This window comes from Nannospalax galili, unplaced genomic scaffold, assembly GCF_000622305.1.
Source record: "Nannospalax galili isolate Female #2095 unplaced genomic scaffold, S.galili_v1.0 scaffold751, whole genome shotgun sequence".
Classification (NCBI taxonomy): domain Eukaryota; kingdom Metazoa; phylum Chordata; class Mammalia; order Rodentia; family Spalacidae; genus Nannospalax; species Nannospalax galili.
This window is the reverse complement of record NW_008331125.1, coordinates 3294983-3309778: the sequence shown is the minus strand read 5'-3', so window position 1 is coordinate 3309778 and position 14796 is coordinate 3294983. Positions and strand designations below refer to the sequence as shown.

The following is a 14796-nucleotide window of genomic DNA, read 5'->3' as shown; positions in this document are numbered from 1 at the left end:
CATGGCCCATTGAACTGAGTATAAAAAAAAAACTTTGTCTCTCTTTAGTTCTTTTGCTTTATTTTTACCTTTTTTCTTTACCATCTGATTCTTTCCATGGGTTCCAATTTTTTGGATCCCAGGAAGGGCTCTTTCCTATAGAACTAACTTGTATTCTTTTTTCCTTGTATCCTGACAATGGTAAGCAACAACACGATAGCATCTCTGTCTCATCCTTTCTTATAAGCAAGCAAATTCCCACTGGGGAGCCATCTTAGCTTTCTAAAAAAATCTAAACATAGCAGTGGCCACATGGCATCTGACAGCCTAGTAACTCTCTTGTCCCTTACATGCTACTCTCACACTGAGAAATTTACTCTAAACCTTTGCCCTTTTTAAAGGGTATCCCTATACTCATGCACCAGACTCCATTCATCAGGCAGGCATGCTACTGCGTACCATGCAAGAGGAAGACAGCTTCAAGATTTGTCCTGTGAACTCCCTACCTAGACGGTCCCTTTAGGTAGAGGACTTAGTCTTGGTTGCATGTCTCAGGACCATGTATAGAGGCCATGCAATTGCTGACATAGCAATAAGGCACACTATCCCATACCACATAGGATAAGGTAACCATATTGGGATTCCCCCAGTGGATGTTCCACCCTATCTGACTGTTCAGCCTCAGTTGTCTGCCCTGCTACCCATAACCAGGACTATGCAATTACTCCCAAACTCATCTTTGGTGCTCTTGGTCCCTGTTCAAGCACGTAATGTGACACTGTTCTTGGGGAGATGTGAATAAATGTCTACTCATGCTAGATAGGGAACCAGTGACAGCCCAAAGTAAGGATACCACAAAATCCAACTTAGTGAACCAATGAGTCTTATTGGGGTTACTTATAGGAATGTGGTGGAAGGTTACTTACAGGAGCAGAAATGACTCAAAGATAGCTATGTCATCAAAAGCCCACCCCAGCATGAGTGACAGCTCTCAAAATCTAGAAACCTGGAGTACACTGCACAACCTGCAGGTAGCTCAACATGCTGGGGAATGCTGAATAGGGAGAGAGGGGAGAGCTGATCAGTGGATACTAAGTTACTATTAGAAGTAAGTTCTCTTGTGGTAAATAACTATGTAGCAATAATGTACTGTATGTTTCTGAACTTAAAAGACAGGTTTTGAATGTTTTCACCATAAAGCCATGATAAATGTTTGAGGCAGTAGATATTGTTTAATTTGATTTAAGTTTTACACAGCATATGGATATATCCAAACTTACATGGTATCCAGTTCACTGTGCAATTTTTATATGTTAAATTATTTTAAAATTTAAACATTTTATTTACTTCACTCATACTTAACTATTTTTTTTGTTTTTAGGTCCCACCAATGTAGAAGATATGAATGCACTCTTAATCAAAGATGCTGGTATGTTAGACTTAAGTAATTTAGAAATGCGTATTTATTTAATAGATAGAAGGATCTTTTTGTGGTAGATTTGGTGCTGGCAGAATTGGGATTTAAAAAATAGCTAAAAGATAAAAACTGTTTAAGGGAGATAACCAAGAACAGTAATTATCACAGTGTATGGGATGGTTAATGCTAAAGTAGGTGGTAAATACAAAGGCGTTTGGTATGGATAGGGAAAAATCTCCTGCAGAACTGTGAGAGGAAAACACAAGGGTGAGTGAACTGTACAAGGTGAGGGTGCCGGAACAGAGCTCCACAAAGACTGAGCAGTGTTAGGAAAACTTGAAGATAAGGTGAGCAATGGTAGGTAGAGTTAAAATGTGATACTGTGATTTTACTGGACTACAGGAAGACGTTAAGGGATTGATGTGCAAGATGAGACCGGAGACAAATAATCTGGGACCAGATCATAAAATTCTGCCCCTATTTAAAATCAGATATTGTTTTGTAGTTTTAAATTTTGAATCGTATTAGAATGAATTTAATTTTCAGTTTAAAAGTACTGAAGAGTATTTGGAAAAACATGGAATAAAATAATATAAGCAATGTTTCTAAAATGTTGTCTTTAGTAATCACTCTTAAAGACAGCATATTTTTCTTAATCTGTTGCATGTTTTAAAATAGGTTCAGATTCTTACATAAAGCCAAATATCTGAAATCTTTAATTTTCCTTAATTTTTTTCTTTTCAGTGTATAATGCTGTAGGATTAGCTGCTTTCGAGCTGTTTGACAGTGTTGATTTTGATCAGTGGTTTAAAAACCAACTTCTTCCAGAATTACAGGTCACTCATAATAGGCGAGTATAAAATTTTGTGTGTATTATATATGTATTTTACTCTCTTGATTTTTCTAAATTTCATTTATTCATTCGTTCATTTATTAATTAATTTATTTATATTTTTTGAGACAGGGTTTCCCTGTAGCCCCAGTTGGCTTAGAATTTACTGTGTACACCAGGCTGGCCTTAATCTCACAGAGATCTACATATCTGTACCTTGAGAGTGCTGGGATCAAAGGCATGCGCCACCATGGTCAGCCATTTTTTAAATTAAAAAAAAAAAAAAAACTAAAATATTGGGGGCTGGAGAGATGGCTCAGCAGTTAAGAACACTTGATATTCTTCCAGAGGACCAGAGTTCGCCCACATGGCAGCTAACAACTCTCTGTAACTCCTGTTCCAGGGGATCTATACCCTCTTCTGGCCTCTGCAGGCTTTGTAGGACATGAGTGCACTTACATACATGCAGGCAGTGCACTCATACACATAGAATAAAAGTAAAAAAAAATTGAAATATAAGATTTAACAAACATTATAACTAAGATATGAGCAAAAGAATTAGCTTTTTTGTCATTTTACCTTAATGTGTATCCTTTGAGAAGTATTTGATATTATATGAGGTAGTTTGGAGAAAAGAAGTAGAACTTTATGTAATGATGGGAGAAGCTAGAGTTCTAGAAAGAAGCTGTATACAAAAATAGATGACAGAGACTAGGTCTAAAGTTATAAATAGCCCAGCCAAAGTCATATCCATGAAAGGTGACTGTCATGAGAACACAAAGTAGTTCTTTGAGGAGAGAGTAGTGTTTGGAGACACCATACCAGAAAGCATCTAAATAGGTGACTGTCATGAGAACATAAAGTAGTCCTTTGAGGAGAGAGTAGTATGTGGAGACACCATACCAGAAAGCATCTAAATAGGTGACTGTCATGAGAACATAAAGTAGTCCTTTGAGGAGAGAGTAGTATGTGGAGACACCATACCAGAAAGCATCTAAATAGGTGACTGTCATGAGAACATAAAGTAGTCCTTTGAGGAGAGAGTAGTGTGTGGAGACACCATACCAGAAAGCATCTAAATAGGTGACTGTCATGAGAACATAAAGTAGTCCTTTGAGGAGAGAGTAGTGTGTGGAGACACCATACCAGAAAGCATCTAAATAGACTTGGGATTCTTACTGGAGTGCCTCATTCATTAGAGCCAGATCCATATGGCCTTTAGTAGAACTTTTGCCTAATTCTTTTGCTTTATATACAAGTATGTACTTATGTATATTAGTCTGCAGTGGTTAGAGTAGAAAGGGAAGAGATCTTTCATAGTGTTTATAAATTGTTTCTTAGTTTGAAGAAAGACTATAAAAATATTACAAGAGGATTTTTTTTTCCTTTTGGTGTAAAGGATACAGTTGAGTTAACTTCTGTATATGTAGTGCCTTGTAGCTAGCACATAGCCATGGAGATTAGTAAATATTTGCTGACTAAATTAATGAATAGAAGGCTATACATATGTAGATAATTTTATAAACATATATATAGTCATTGAATTATAGAACTGGAGGCTGAAGCAGGAGGATCTCGAGTTTGAGGCCAACAAAGAGTATAGTGTAATTGAGGCCAGCCAGAGCAGCATAATGAAACCTGGTCTCAGATAGACAACGATAGACAGACAACATCAGAGTTAGAAAGGTAGAGATGCTTTAAAAGAAGTTTTGACCAGTTAATAGTATTTTACTTTTTGTTATTTTGTCATTTATTCAACGCTTTAAAAAATGTTTTATTTGTTTATTAAGCTTTTACAATTTTATTAGAATTTTAAAGAAAAATCCTTGGTTGGGGGGGGGCGAGCAGGCAAGCTGGTAATCTTGGCAGTTGCCTTGAAGAGGAGAATGGAGGGGGAGAAGGAAGGAAAGCCATGATGTGTATGAGTTTAGTACCTGCTTGTATTTAAGTGCACCTGTTCATGCAATGCCCCTGGGGGTCAGAAGAGGGTGTTGGACTGTGAAAAATCCCCATTGGGTGACATGCCAGATCTAATTACCTTTAAACTATGCAGACTGTTTAGTTTCAGGCCTTTACTCTCTAGGACAGTGGTTTTCCTCATATGACTGCTAAGTTCTTTGAAATGTGCTTAACTGCTACTGAGGTAATGAGTTTTTGATTTTAGTTCATTTAAATTTAAAAACTAAAGCTGTGTACTGATTGAATGAATGGTGATATTTGGAGGAATATAGTCTCCCTCTCCCCCTTCCCCCTCTCCCTCCCCCCTCCCTCTCCCTCTCCTGCAAGCATCTCCCCGGCCTGGAACTCCTTATGTAGACCAGGCTGACCTTGAACTCACAGAGATCCTCCTGCCTCTTGAGTGCTGGGACTAAAGGTGTGTGCCACCACTCCTGGCACATGTGAGGCATTCTTTGAGTACATGTTAAATGATAATATTTTGAGTGTATTTAGAGAAATAGAAATGCTATTAAAATATCAACTTTTTTTCCTAATGCAGATACTAAGAAATTTTAAATTATATATTTGACCTCAATCATATTTTTATTAGACTGCTGATCTAGATCAGTGTTTCTCAAGCTTTAATGTACATTTGATTCACTTGGTAACTAATCTTGTTAAAATGCGCATCCTGGTGTATTAAGTCTCTTACCAGCAATGCTCTCATAGCCCCATAACGATGCTGCTAGTTTAGGTACAGTACATTGGAGAAGTGACTTTAAGCTTAAGTTCTCGTGGATGTGGCTGTCACCTTGGAATTTGACTTTTTTGAGTTTCATTTTCTTGAGAGTGGAACTGGACATGGAAGTCTCTTAAGGTTTCATTCTAAAAGTTGATAGTTTCTTCACTTCACATGCACACATCTGTTGTTTCCGCTTCTATGACTTTGTTCAAATAACTCCTATTCCTTGAAATGGCATTTCCCCACTTTCATGTCCCTTTCCTCACACTTTTTCTGAAATCCTAGTATACTGCTTACTAGTATAGCACTTACTAATTGAGGCCAAAGAAAGTTTGCAAACATTTTTTCAGACATTAGTTAACATTTTCCTATGTGCTTGATCATCTTTTAAGATTGCAGAAATTGCAATAATTTTGTGTATTCATTAGCTTGTTTCATTTATACTCTGAAATAAATATCATTTTGTCACCAAAAAGTTATATCAAGAAGCTTCTTTGTATTGGATTTCTTATACAGAAATGTTTTAAGCTTGTGAGTTTCCTTTTTACCTAAGAAAAATCTTGGGAAACTTCATTACTTCTAGTAAAAACAAGCCAGAGAAATATATGTATGTATTTGTAAATCAAATGATTTACAATTTTTAAAATGCAAGTCATAATTTTTGTTAACTGAGTCACATACTATAATTTCATACATCTTTCAGCATCATTTGGCTTAAATCAATAATCTTATACAAGTATTATTCATATAAATAAAAAGATCTTTCACAGTGATCTGAAAATAATATTTCTGGAAATAACAGAATAGGAATAGAAACTGAATATATGAGTTTATTATTTTGTTATGAAGACCTTTCCATCTGTAGAAGTTAGAGCATTAGCATTGTTTGTATTTGCTTGAGGAACATAAATGTATATACTTTGCTATGCCACAGGTGTGTGTGTGTGTTGCTTTGTTTTTGTGAGGCTGAGAATCAAACCCAGCATCTTAAGCATGTTAGATAAGTGCTTTCTATGGAGCTGTACCCCAGTCCCCCCCCCCCTTTTTTTTTTAAAGAAAAGTTTTTGGGCTGGAGAGATGGCTCAGTGATTAAGAGCACTGACTACTCTTGCAGAGAACCCAGGTTCTATTCCCAGCACCCACATGGTGGCTACAAACCGTTCTTAACTCCAGTTCCAGGGGAATCCGAAGCCCTCTTCTGACCGCGGCATTGCATGACACGGGTACACTCACATACATGCAGGCAACACACTCATACACATAAAAAAAAATAAAAATTAAAAAAACTGTTTTTTTGAGACATTCTCCCTGTAGCCCCAACTAACCTGGAACTTGCATTGTTTATCAGGCTAGCCTCAATCTTACAGAGATCTGCCTGCCTCTGGCTCTTAGTGCTAAGCTCAAAGGCTTACGCCACCAAGGCTGGTTTAGCCCTTGTTTTTTGAGATACGGTGTTGCCTCCTAGCTCAGGGAGTCCTTGAGTATACTCTGCCTCAGCTTGCCAAATGCTAGGATTATTGGCTATTACAATTCATTAATGCAAAGGAATCAGGGGACATCATATATGTACCTAAGAGTTTTTTTTTTATTTTGACCAGGACTTTGTACTGTGTAAGTTTTTATTTACTTAGACCTTTCTTTCGTACTGTGGTACATTTAGGGGTTGATTTTAAATACTGAATATTCTGTGAAGCAGACCTCTTAAAATACTGAACATTTTAATTTACTGTCCCCCCGCCTCCCCAGGTATAAGCCATTGCGACGCAGAGTGATTTGGCTCATTGGTCAGTGGATTTCTGTGAAATTCAAGTCTGACTTGAGACCCATGCTGTATGAAGCAATCTGTAACTTGCTTCAAGATCAAGATTTAGTGGTATGTCAACTTCAGCATGTCAAGACCTCAGAACCTCCTCTAAAATATTCAGAATTCTTGGTTTGTTTTTTTTTTTTTTTTTTTTGGTCTTTTTGAGACAGGGTCTCTCTGTAGCCCCAGCTAGCCTGGAACTCACAGATATCAGAGTGCTGGGACTAAAGGCTTGCGTTACCTTACCCAGCCAATTCTTGCTTTCCTAAAAGTGTTTGATGAACTAGGTAGTATTACAGGTGAAGCAAATGGTTCACCTAAGGAGTGGTAACCTCCTGGCCAAGCAATAAGTTTTAGATACTGTTTTACAGAATAGAAGGTAGAATTCAGTAACTTTATTTGATTTGTAAGCTAAAACTGTTATTAGCTTATGCCAAGTGGGCTGATAAAGTTAGAGGAAAACTTGAGATAATAGGGATATGATATGGTATTTACATTCTGGATTCTTATGCATACCCAGACAGTGAACTGTACACACACACACACACACACACACACACACACACACACACACACACACACACTGTAAATATAATTTGCAGAATCTGGAGTTGTATATGGGCTTTAGCAGACCTCAGATCATTTTTCAGGCATTTGAAAGATTTCTTGTAATTGAGGTCAGATATCAGATGGGTCTTGAACTCTTCACCCCTTTTGACACTGTCACCCTTCACTTGTATAACTCCAGCTCCTGCAGGCCCACCCATTTTCCTGATTTGCTTCTCTTTTCCCTGGTATCTCCTGCTGCTACTTTCCTTCAGTCTGGAGCTCTCTACTTACCTAGTGACAAGTAAATTTTCTTCCTGGATGCACCTGTTGCATTAAAACTACTTAAGAAATTTCAGAAAACTGGAAAGCATAAGAATAAACTATATTTTTTCTTTTTGTCACTTACTAGAAACTCAGGATAATATCCCTTTACTTCCACTTGGTAATATGCTCTATGACCTAATATCAACCAAAAGAGTAGAGAAAGTGATTTGGAATATTTTTTCTTTTTGTTATTAAGTTGTTCTAAGATGACTAAAAACTCATAGTGCACTTTATTTTTAGGTCCGAATTGAAACAGCTACGACTCTGAAGTTAAATATCCTTTAAAAAATTTAAAAATACACCATTGCAAAGAACTTTAACTTTTTTGTTGTTGTTTTGAGAAGTGTCATGTAGCCCAGCATGGTCTAGAACATGCTACATAGCCATGGCTAACCTTCAACTTCTGGTCCTCCAGCCTACATCTCTTAAGTGTTGGGATTATAAGCCTGTATTGTCACACCTGGCTTTAAGAAGTTTAACATTTTAAAATTGTTATTTTGTGAAATTAATTCATAGGATAGTTAAAATACAGTTTTTCACTAATTTATTGTGCGTATATTTTTATCTTGATAAATTTATGCATTCTCAGTATTCCTTAACTACTTTTCACCTGTTGATGATTTTGAATTTAGAACAGATCAGTTCTTACCGGTAAGAATGTTGACTTCTATGTTTTCTATGGATTTCTACTTCTTACTTCTGTGTTTTGAGTATAAATGTTGTTTTATACCTGGAATTCATGTGCTACTTATTTTTTGATCTCTTAAAATGTACGTTTATATTTATTTGTGTATTTGTGTGAATATGCATGTGCCATGGTGTGTGTATAGAGGTCAGAAGACAACTTGAGGTAGTTGGTTCTTTGCTTCCATTGTGTGGGTGCAGGGATCAAACTTCAGGTTACGCTTGGCAGCAAGTGTCCCCCTTTTTATAGATTTTCATGTTTATTCTCCATTTTTACCCCTTACAATTTATCAGGTATCTAGTATTTTCTTTTGTTTTTATTTGTGGGGTTTTGTGTGTGTGTGTGTGTGTGTGTGTGTGTGTGTGTGTGTGTGTGTGTGTGTTTGCTTGTGTTTCTGTTTTGAGACAGACTCTCTGTAACCCCAGATGATCTGGAACTCAATATGTAGACTGGGCTGACCTCACTTGATCTCACAGAGCTCTGCTTGCCTCTACCTCCTGAGTGTTGGGATTAAAGGCATGTACCACCACTCCAACTATGTCTAATATTTGTATTCTATGCTTGTTTCTTTTATTCCTTACATTATTTATCTATATATTATTATGTGTATACATCTCCATCCTTTTCTGGATCGCACATTACTGGAACACTAGAATACCAATCATGCTTATCTTTTTCACCCTCTCCTCAACTCTGTCACCTAGCGTGATGGCTTTTGCATAGCTGGTATCAGTAAGGATTTGATAAGGACTAAGTGAGAAGAAAGTTATATGATAAATGGCTATATATACTTCTAAGGCTGTCATAGATGGGGAATTGTTGAGTAGTGATTTGATTGCTTTTTGTTGTTACTGCTGCTGTTTTGTTTTATGACTGGCTCTCTCTCTTTCTAGCTCAGTCTGGCCTTGAACTTGTCTCTGTTTTCCTGCTTCTGCCTCAGAAATGCTGGGATTAAAGATGTGAGCCATCACATCTGGAAAGCAGTGATTTTTATTTATGAAAATAGTCATTGGATGGGCTGGAGAGATGGCTCAGCGGTTAAGAACACGGGTTTTTCTTGCAGAAGACCCGGGTTTGAATCCTAACACCCATATGGCAGCTAACAACTGTCCGTAACTCCAGTCCCAGGGGATCCAATGACCTCTTCTGATCTCTGTGGGCATTGCACAACATGAGTGCACTTACCTACATGCAGGCAATACATGAATGAATACACATAAAATAAAAATAAATTAAAAAAAACTAGTCATTGGGTATTTTTAAATGAAAGAAATGTTTTATAAATTTGTCTGAAAATTAGCTAAATTATATAAAAAACAAAACATAACAAAGAATATTAAAAAATAAACCAAATACCTGATTGAGCAAATATTTTATGAAAAATCCCATGATTTGTCAATTCCCAATATAATTTTTATAATGTAGGAGTTACAAACCAGGCATGTGATATTTTTCTTTTCCTAATAAACATTCTTAGAATGATAAGAGTATATCTACAAAAATTTATATCTCTTTTCATCATCTGTGAAGGGCCACTTGAGTTCGTTGTCCTGTTTAACATAGCAGTTGATATTCTTTTTACTTTAGTTCATAGGTCTTTCATACTGTTACTTGCAACAGCTGGAAGTATAGGAACAGTGCACATTAACAGCTTGGTTGACAAAATTCCAACATACATGGTTTAGATAGTCTTAAGGATTTCAGTTTGTAGATGATTAAGATTCTGAAGTGTACACATTTAGCAGTAATAAAGAAAAAATAGTACCAATTGGTATCTTGTTTATGTATTGCTAGGGTTTTGCATTTCTGTTTGTCTGTTGCTCTGACATTATGGTTTATTTTCATTTGTGTGTGTGTTGAAGTCTTTACATTTCTGAACTTTTTCTTTTGCCTGCAGTATTTGGAGACCATGTTCACACTACTTTTTCAGTTATTGCAGCAAGTTACAGAATGTGATACGAAGATGCACGTTTTGCATGTTCTTTCCTGTGTGATTGAAAGAGTCAATGTACAGGTAATTTTGTTGTGAAACATAAAAATAAATGCAGATGAATAGAGTTTGTATAGAATTGTTAATATCGTTATATTTATAAAAGTTTGAAGCATCCTTAAAATGCCTACAATATATAGCTTATCATTTTATTTATCTTATTTAAGGTGGACATTTTTGCTTGAATTTATAAAAGAAAAATGACTAAGAAAAGCCAGTTATGGTGTGTGCCTGTAATCCTAATGCTTGGAAGGCTGATGCAGGAGACCCACACTGGGAGTTCCATGCCAGGCTGGCCTATATAATGTGACCCTGTCTAAAAAAAGCAAAAATGAAAAAGAATAAGAAAAAATTAAAATTTGGGGGTGGGAGAGATGACTCAGCTGTTAAGAGCACTGACTGCTCTTTCAGAAGACCTGCGTTTGAATCCCAGCATCCATATCTTGGCTAACAACTATCTGTAACTCCAGTTTGAGGGCATCTGATGCCCTCTTCTGTCCTTTGTGGGCACTGTATAACAAGGGGATACAAACATACATGTGGGCATAAAACTCATACACATAAAGTGAAAATTAAATTAAAAAAGAAAATTAAAAATTTAAATATTAAAAATTATATCAATGGTGTGGAAATGCTTAGAAAGTAGAAATTTTCAAATTTCAGAAGATTTGGTTTATGCTTAATTTCAAAATTTAGAGTACAAAATGTATCTTAGTGTATGTAAGTTCTCTTGAGAATTTGTTGTTTTACTCCATTTATTTAAAAAATATTTACACAGATTAGATATATCAGTTTGCTTGTTTATTGATTTTCTGTGTGTTCACATGTGTGCTGAGTTTGGAGATTAGAAGACAACTTTTGGGATTAGGTTCTCTCCTTTCAAAAACCTTGTTTTGAGGCAGAATCTCTTGTTTGTGCCACTTCTGGCCAGTTCTCCTATTTCTGTCTCCCATCTTGACACAGGAGCGATGGGATTACAGATGTTCAGCGGTGCATCCAGCTTTTTACAGGGGTTCCTGAGGGGATTGAATTTAGGTCATTAGACTGTTTGGCAAGTGCTTTCACCTACTGAGCCATCTCCCCGGCTTCCCTACCCCCAGTTTTTTTTTTTTTTTAAAGACAGGGCCTTCCTGTAGTCCCAGCTAGCCTTGCATTCTCTTTGTAGACCAGGCTGGCCTCCATCTCAAAGAGATCGTCTGGCTCTGCTTGTGTCTCTCTAGTGCTGGGATTAAAGGCACGTGTCACCACTCCTGGTTTCCCCAGCCCTATTTTTACTTAAAAAATTTTTCTTTTAGCTGGGTATGGTGGCGCAGGACTTTGATCCCAACTCTGGAGGCAGAGGCAGGTAGATCTCTGTGAGTTCGAGGCCAGTCTGGTTTACTTAGTGAGTTAAAGGCCAGCTGGGGATACAGGGAGACCCTGTCTCCAAAAAAAAAAAAAAAACCAAAACTTTAAAAAAAAATTATATTCATAGTTAGTTTAATATTAAAATGATGCATACAATTCTTAACAATGAAATTATTTAGCTTTCCTTGTCACTGCCTGATTTTTAAGAAAAATCAATATTCTAGGAAACTATGGTATAATTACCCCCATGGCCTTTAATATCCTACCACCATGTTATATACCTTTATATCCTTTCATATCCTACCACTTTATGTCTCTTTTTTCCCCTTCTTATTTGGAGACTATTTTTATTAGATTTTATAATCAAACCTACATAATACAGGGTATTAACTTTAAACAGATGTGAAAATTTAACATTTCTAGACCAATATGGTTATTAGTTTCTATATAATGCCAACTCAACAAAATAGACTAGGGTATTCTTTTTGTGAAGATGGCAGCACAGCCAGAGTTGCCAAAACTCAAATATACATGTATATATGTATTCATGTAAAAGTCCAATAATAGTGGTATATTATACATGAGTCACAGCAATAGCTTTTCCAGGTGCTGCAGTCATCTGAGCTAAATGTAGGAGACATCCAACATAGTCTGCTAAAAATAAAAACCCTGGAAAGGAGCAGAGTTCTGTTACTGTTGTGCTGCCTGGTAACATTGTAAAGTAATATAAAAACAACTCTGACAAAGCATGGTTACTACTATGCCAAGATGGGTCTTCATAGCAGGAATCACTAGAATAGAAATATTATGTATATGATTTGCTCATGAAATTTGTTAAGTGGTATTTGAATACTTGCATCATCAGAGACAATGCATTCAAAGTGACATGATTTCCTCTGATTTATAGATATATAAGTTAAAATGGTTTTTGTTTTTTGTGACTAGGAATTCAACAGGATAGGTTTTCTTTTCTGAAGCAGGGTCTCACCCAGGTATTCTTGGGTGGCCTTGAACTTGCTATGAAGTCAAAAATCACCTTGAAGTTCTGAGCCTCCTGTCTCTACTTCTCAAGTGCTAGGCTTAAGCTTGTGCCACCATACCCAATTTATGGGGTGCTGGGGAGCAAACTGAGGGATTTATACTTGTGGAGCAAGCACTCTCTCAAGTGAGCTATATTACCAGCACCAGCCTTCAGACTAGGTTTTCAAGTTAAAGTTCAAATACTGGTGATGTATTGCCCAGTAGCTTATATTGCATTATGAGACTCTGGGTTCAATTGCCAGTACCAAGAGGGCAGGTATCTAAAGCATTGATTTTTGCCATTCTTTACAAATCCTCTTTAGGCTAAGTGTGGTCACCCCCCCCCCAAAAAAAAACCCCAAAACAATAAAAGCTAGGGAATGTGTTCAGCTTTTCTTTGAAATTGGTTTTCCCTCGTGACACTGCTTCCTACCACCTGTAGAGTCACAGATCATTTCAACTTATAAAACTGAGTTATACCAGGTAAAATAAGCTTGGACAGGCAATTCCCAGGGACTGCTCCTGTGAAAACGCCACAGTAGAATTACCTTATGTTTTCATGGATGAGATTTTCGTTGTGACGTTGGAGAATTCTTTTCATGAAATGTGACTTTGTAATGATTGTTAGGCTCTAATAGAGAATTTTTCATCTTTTAAATTTTTCAAGATAAAACAATAGAAACGTTTAAATAGAAGCCTATACAATTCATAAAAAGGATGAATGTGGACTGGGCATGGTGGCTTTAATCCCAGCACTGGGGAGGTCATGGAGGCAGAGGCAGGCTAATCTCTGTGAGTTCCAAGCCAACTTAGTCTGCATAGTGAATTCCAGCCTAGCCAGAGCTACACAGTGAGACCCTGTCTCAAAGACAAAACAAAGATAAGGACAGAATATAGTAAATTGCAAGGGATACATAGTGAGACCTTGTCTAAGAAAAAAAAGGTGATGCTAAAATGCAACTTTACAAGACTTGTAACCAGCATGCTAATATTATATTAAAAAAGTATTTTTATATTTCTACTTGACCAAGTCTCTTGGGGCATTTCTCTGAATAAATATTTTGAAGTACTAAGGTGGCTATAAATGATAAAAAGGCCACTAAAGTAAGTACTATCTGCAGGGTTTTGAACCAGTTGGAATAATGTGGTAAGATGAAAAGTCCCTAAATCTATTATTGCTGTGACTGTGGCTTCACTGAGTCTTTCAGAAAAGAGGATGGCTAACCATGAAAACAAAACAGAACCTATACTACTAGCTAGGCTAAGATAGTCTGGTTTGGCTGGAATGCTTTTTTGGCAGAGAAAAGCTCCATTTGACCCTTTCCAAGAAAGCTAGGAAACTGGCTCCATAAGCTGTCTGTGTAAAAGCTAATATGGAAATAAGTCTTTGTTATGATCATGAACAGTGGTGGAGCGATAAAGGGGATTAGCCCCACCAGAGTTATATGAAATGCTGGCTTTGGACTCTCAGGCAGGTAAATAATGGTTTTTGGTGGCCTGTCAGGAAGGACTGCTTGCTTCTGCTGCTGCTTAATGTTTCATGGTGATGCACAATAGCATTGCATGTTCCTCATACACACTTGAAATGATGGGGGAAAACCAAGTCCTTGAATACAAAGGGGAAAAGTTCTTTTGAGGAAATGTCTTGGGAGAAAATGTATCTATTCTGCTGGTTCTGATTCTCATTCTAAAAAGAGTACTTTAGCATCTTTGAAGATGTTCTGGAAAAGTCTCTGAATCAAGTTAAGCACATTGGTCTCTACTAGACAGTCCTGTTGAGGAAGACGCAGTTCTGATTAATGTATTTATATAGCTAAGTGGAGGGGTGGAATCTGAAGATGTTGTTGCCAGCATCGCACAGTGAAAAACTTGAACCATAAGATCAGCCAGGAACAGAGAAACGACTGACTTTATATATCTTCGAAAAGCATAGAAATATCAGTTAGGTTTTAGGAAAGATAACTGCTTTTGGAGTTTACAGACTTGGAGTCTACTCTTCCATTTTCTATTTGTGAATTCTGATGCCTGGGGCTTGCTTATTAGTTCCAGTACTGTTGATGAGAAAGCTGCCAGCTACTGAGGGGCTGATTATGTGAGTGGCATTCTTCTGTGACAAGTATTCCACATATATTTCTCATTTAATTTTGTACACATCCTGGGGTGAGTGTT

At 36.9% G+C, this 14796-nt stretch overlaps 1 protein-coding gene and 1 pseudogene across 3 annotated transcripts in view; one reads left to right on the top strand and one right to left on the bottom strand.

The window, feature by feature from the left end:
* Window positions 1-14796, top strand: part of Ipo11 (importin 11) — a 232719-nt gene that overhangs the window by 79127 nt on the left and 138796 nt on the right. For all 3 annotated transcript variants that reach the window (XM_008856308.2, XM_029557873.1, XM_029557874.1), the window contains exons 12-17: window positions 1361-1408; window positions 2141-2246; window positions 6655-6781; window positions 7826-7859; window positions 8196-8236; window positions 10168-10284. In XM_008856308.2, coding sequence (XP_008854530.1) covers window positions 1361-1408; window positions 2141-2246; window positions 6655-6781; window positions 7826-7859; window positions 8196-8236; window positions 10168-10284 — 473 coding nt within the window. The remainder of the gene's footprint in view (window positions 1-1360; window positions 1409-2140; window positions 2247-6654; window positions 6782-7825; window positions 7860-8195; window positions 8237-10167; window positions 10285-14796) is intronic.
* The window catches only part of LOC103724542, a 2195-nt pseudogene continuing 1036 nt past the window's right edge, over window positions 13638-14796 (bottom strand).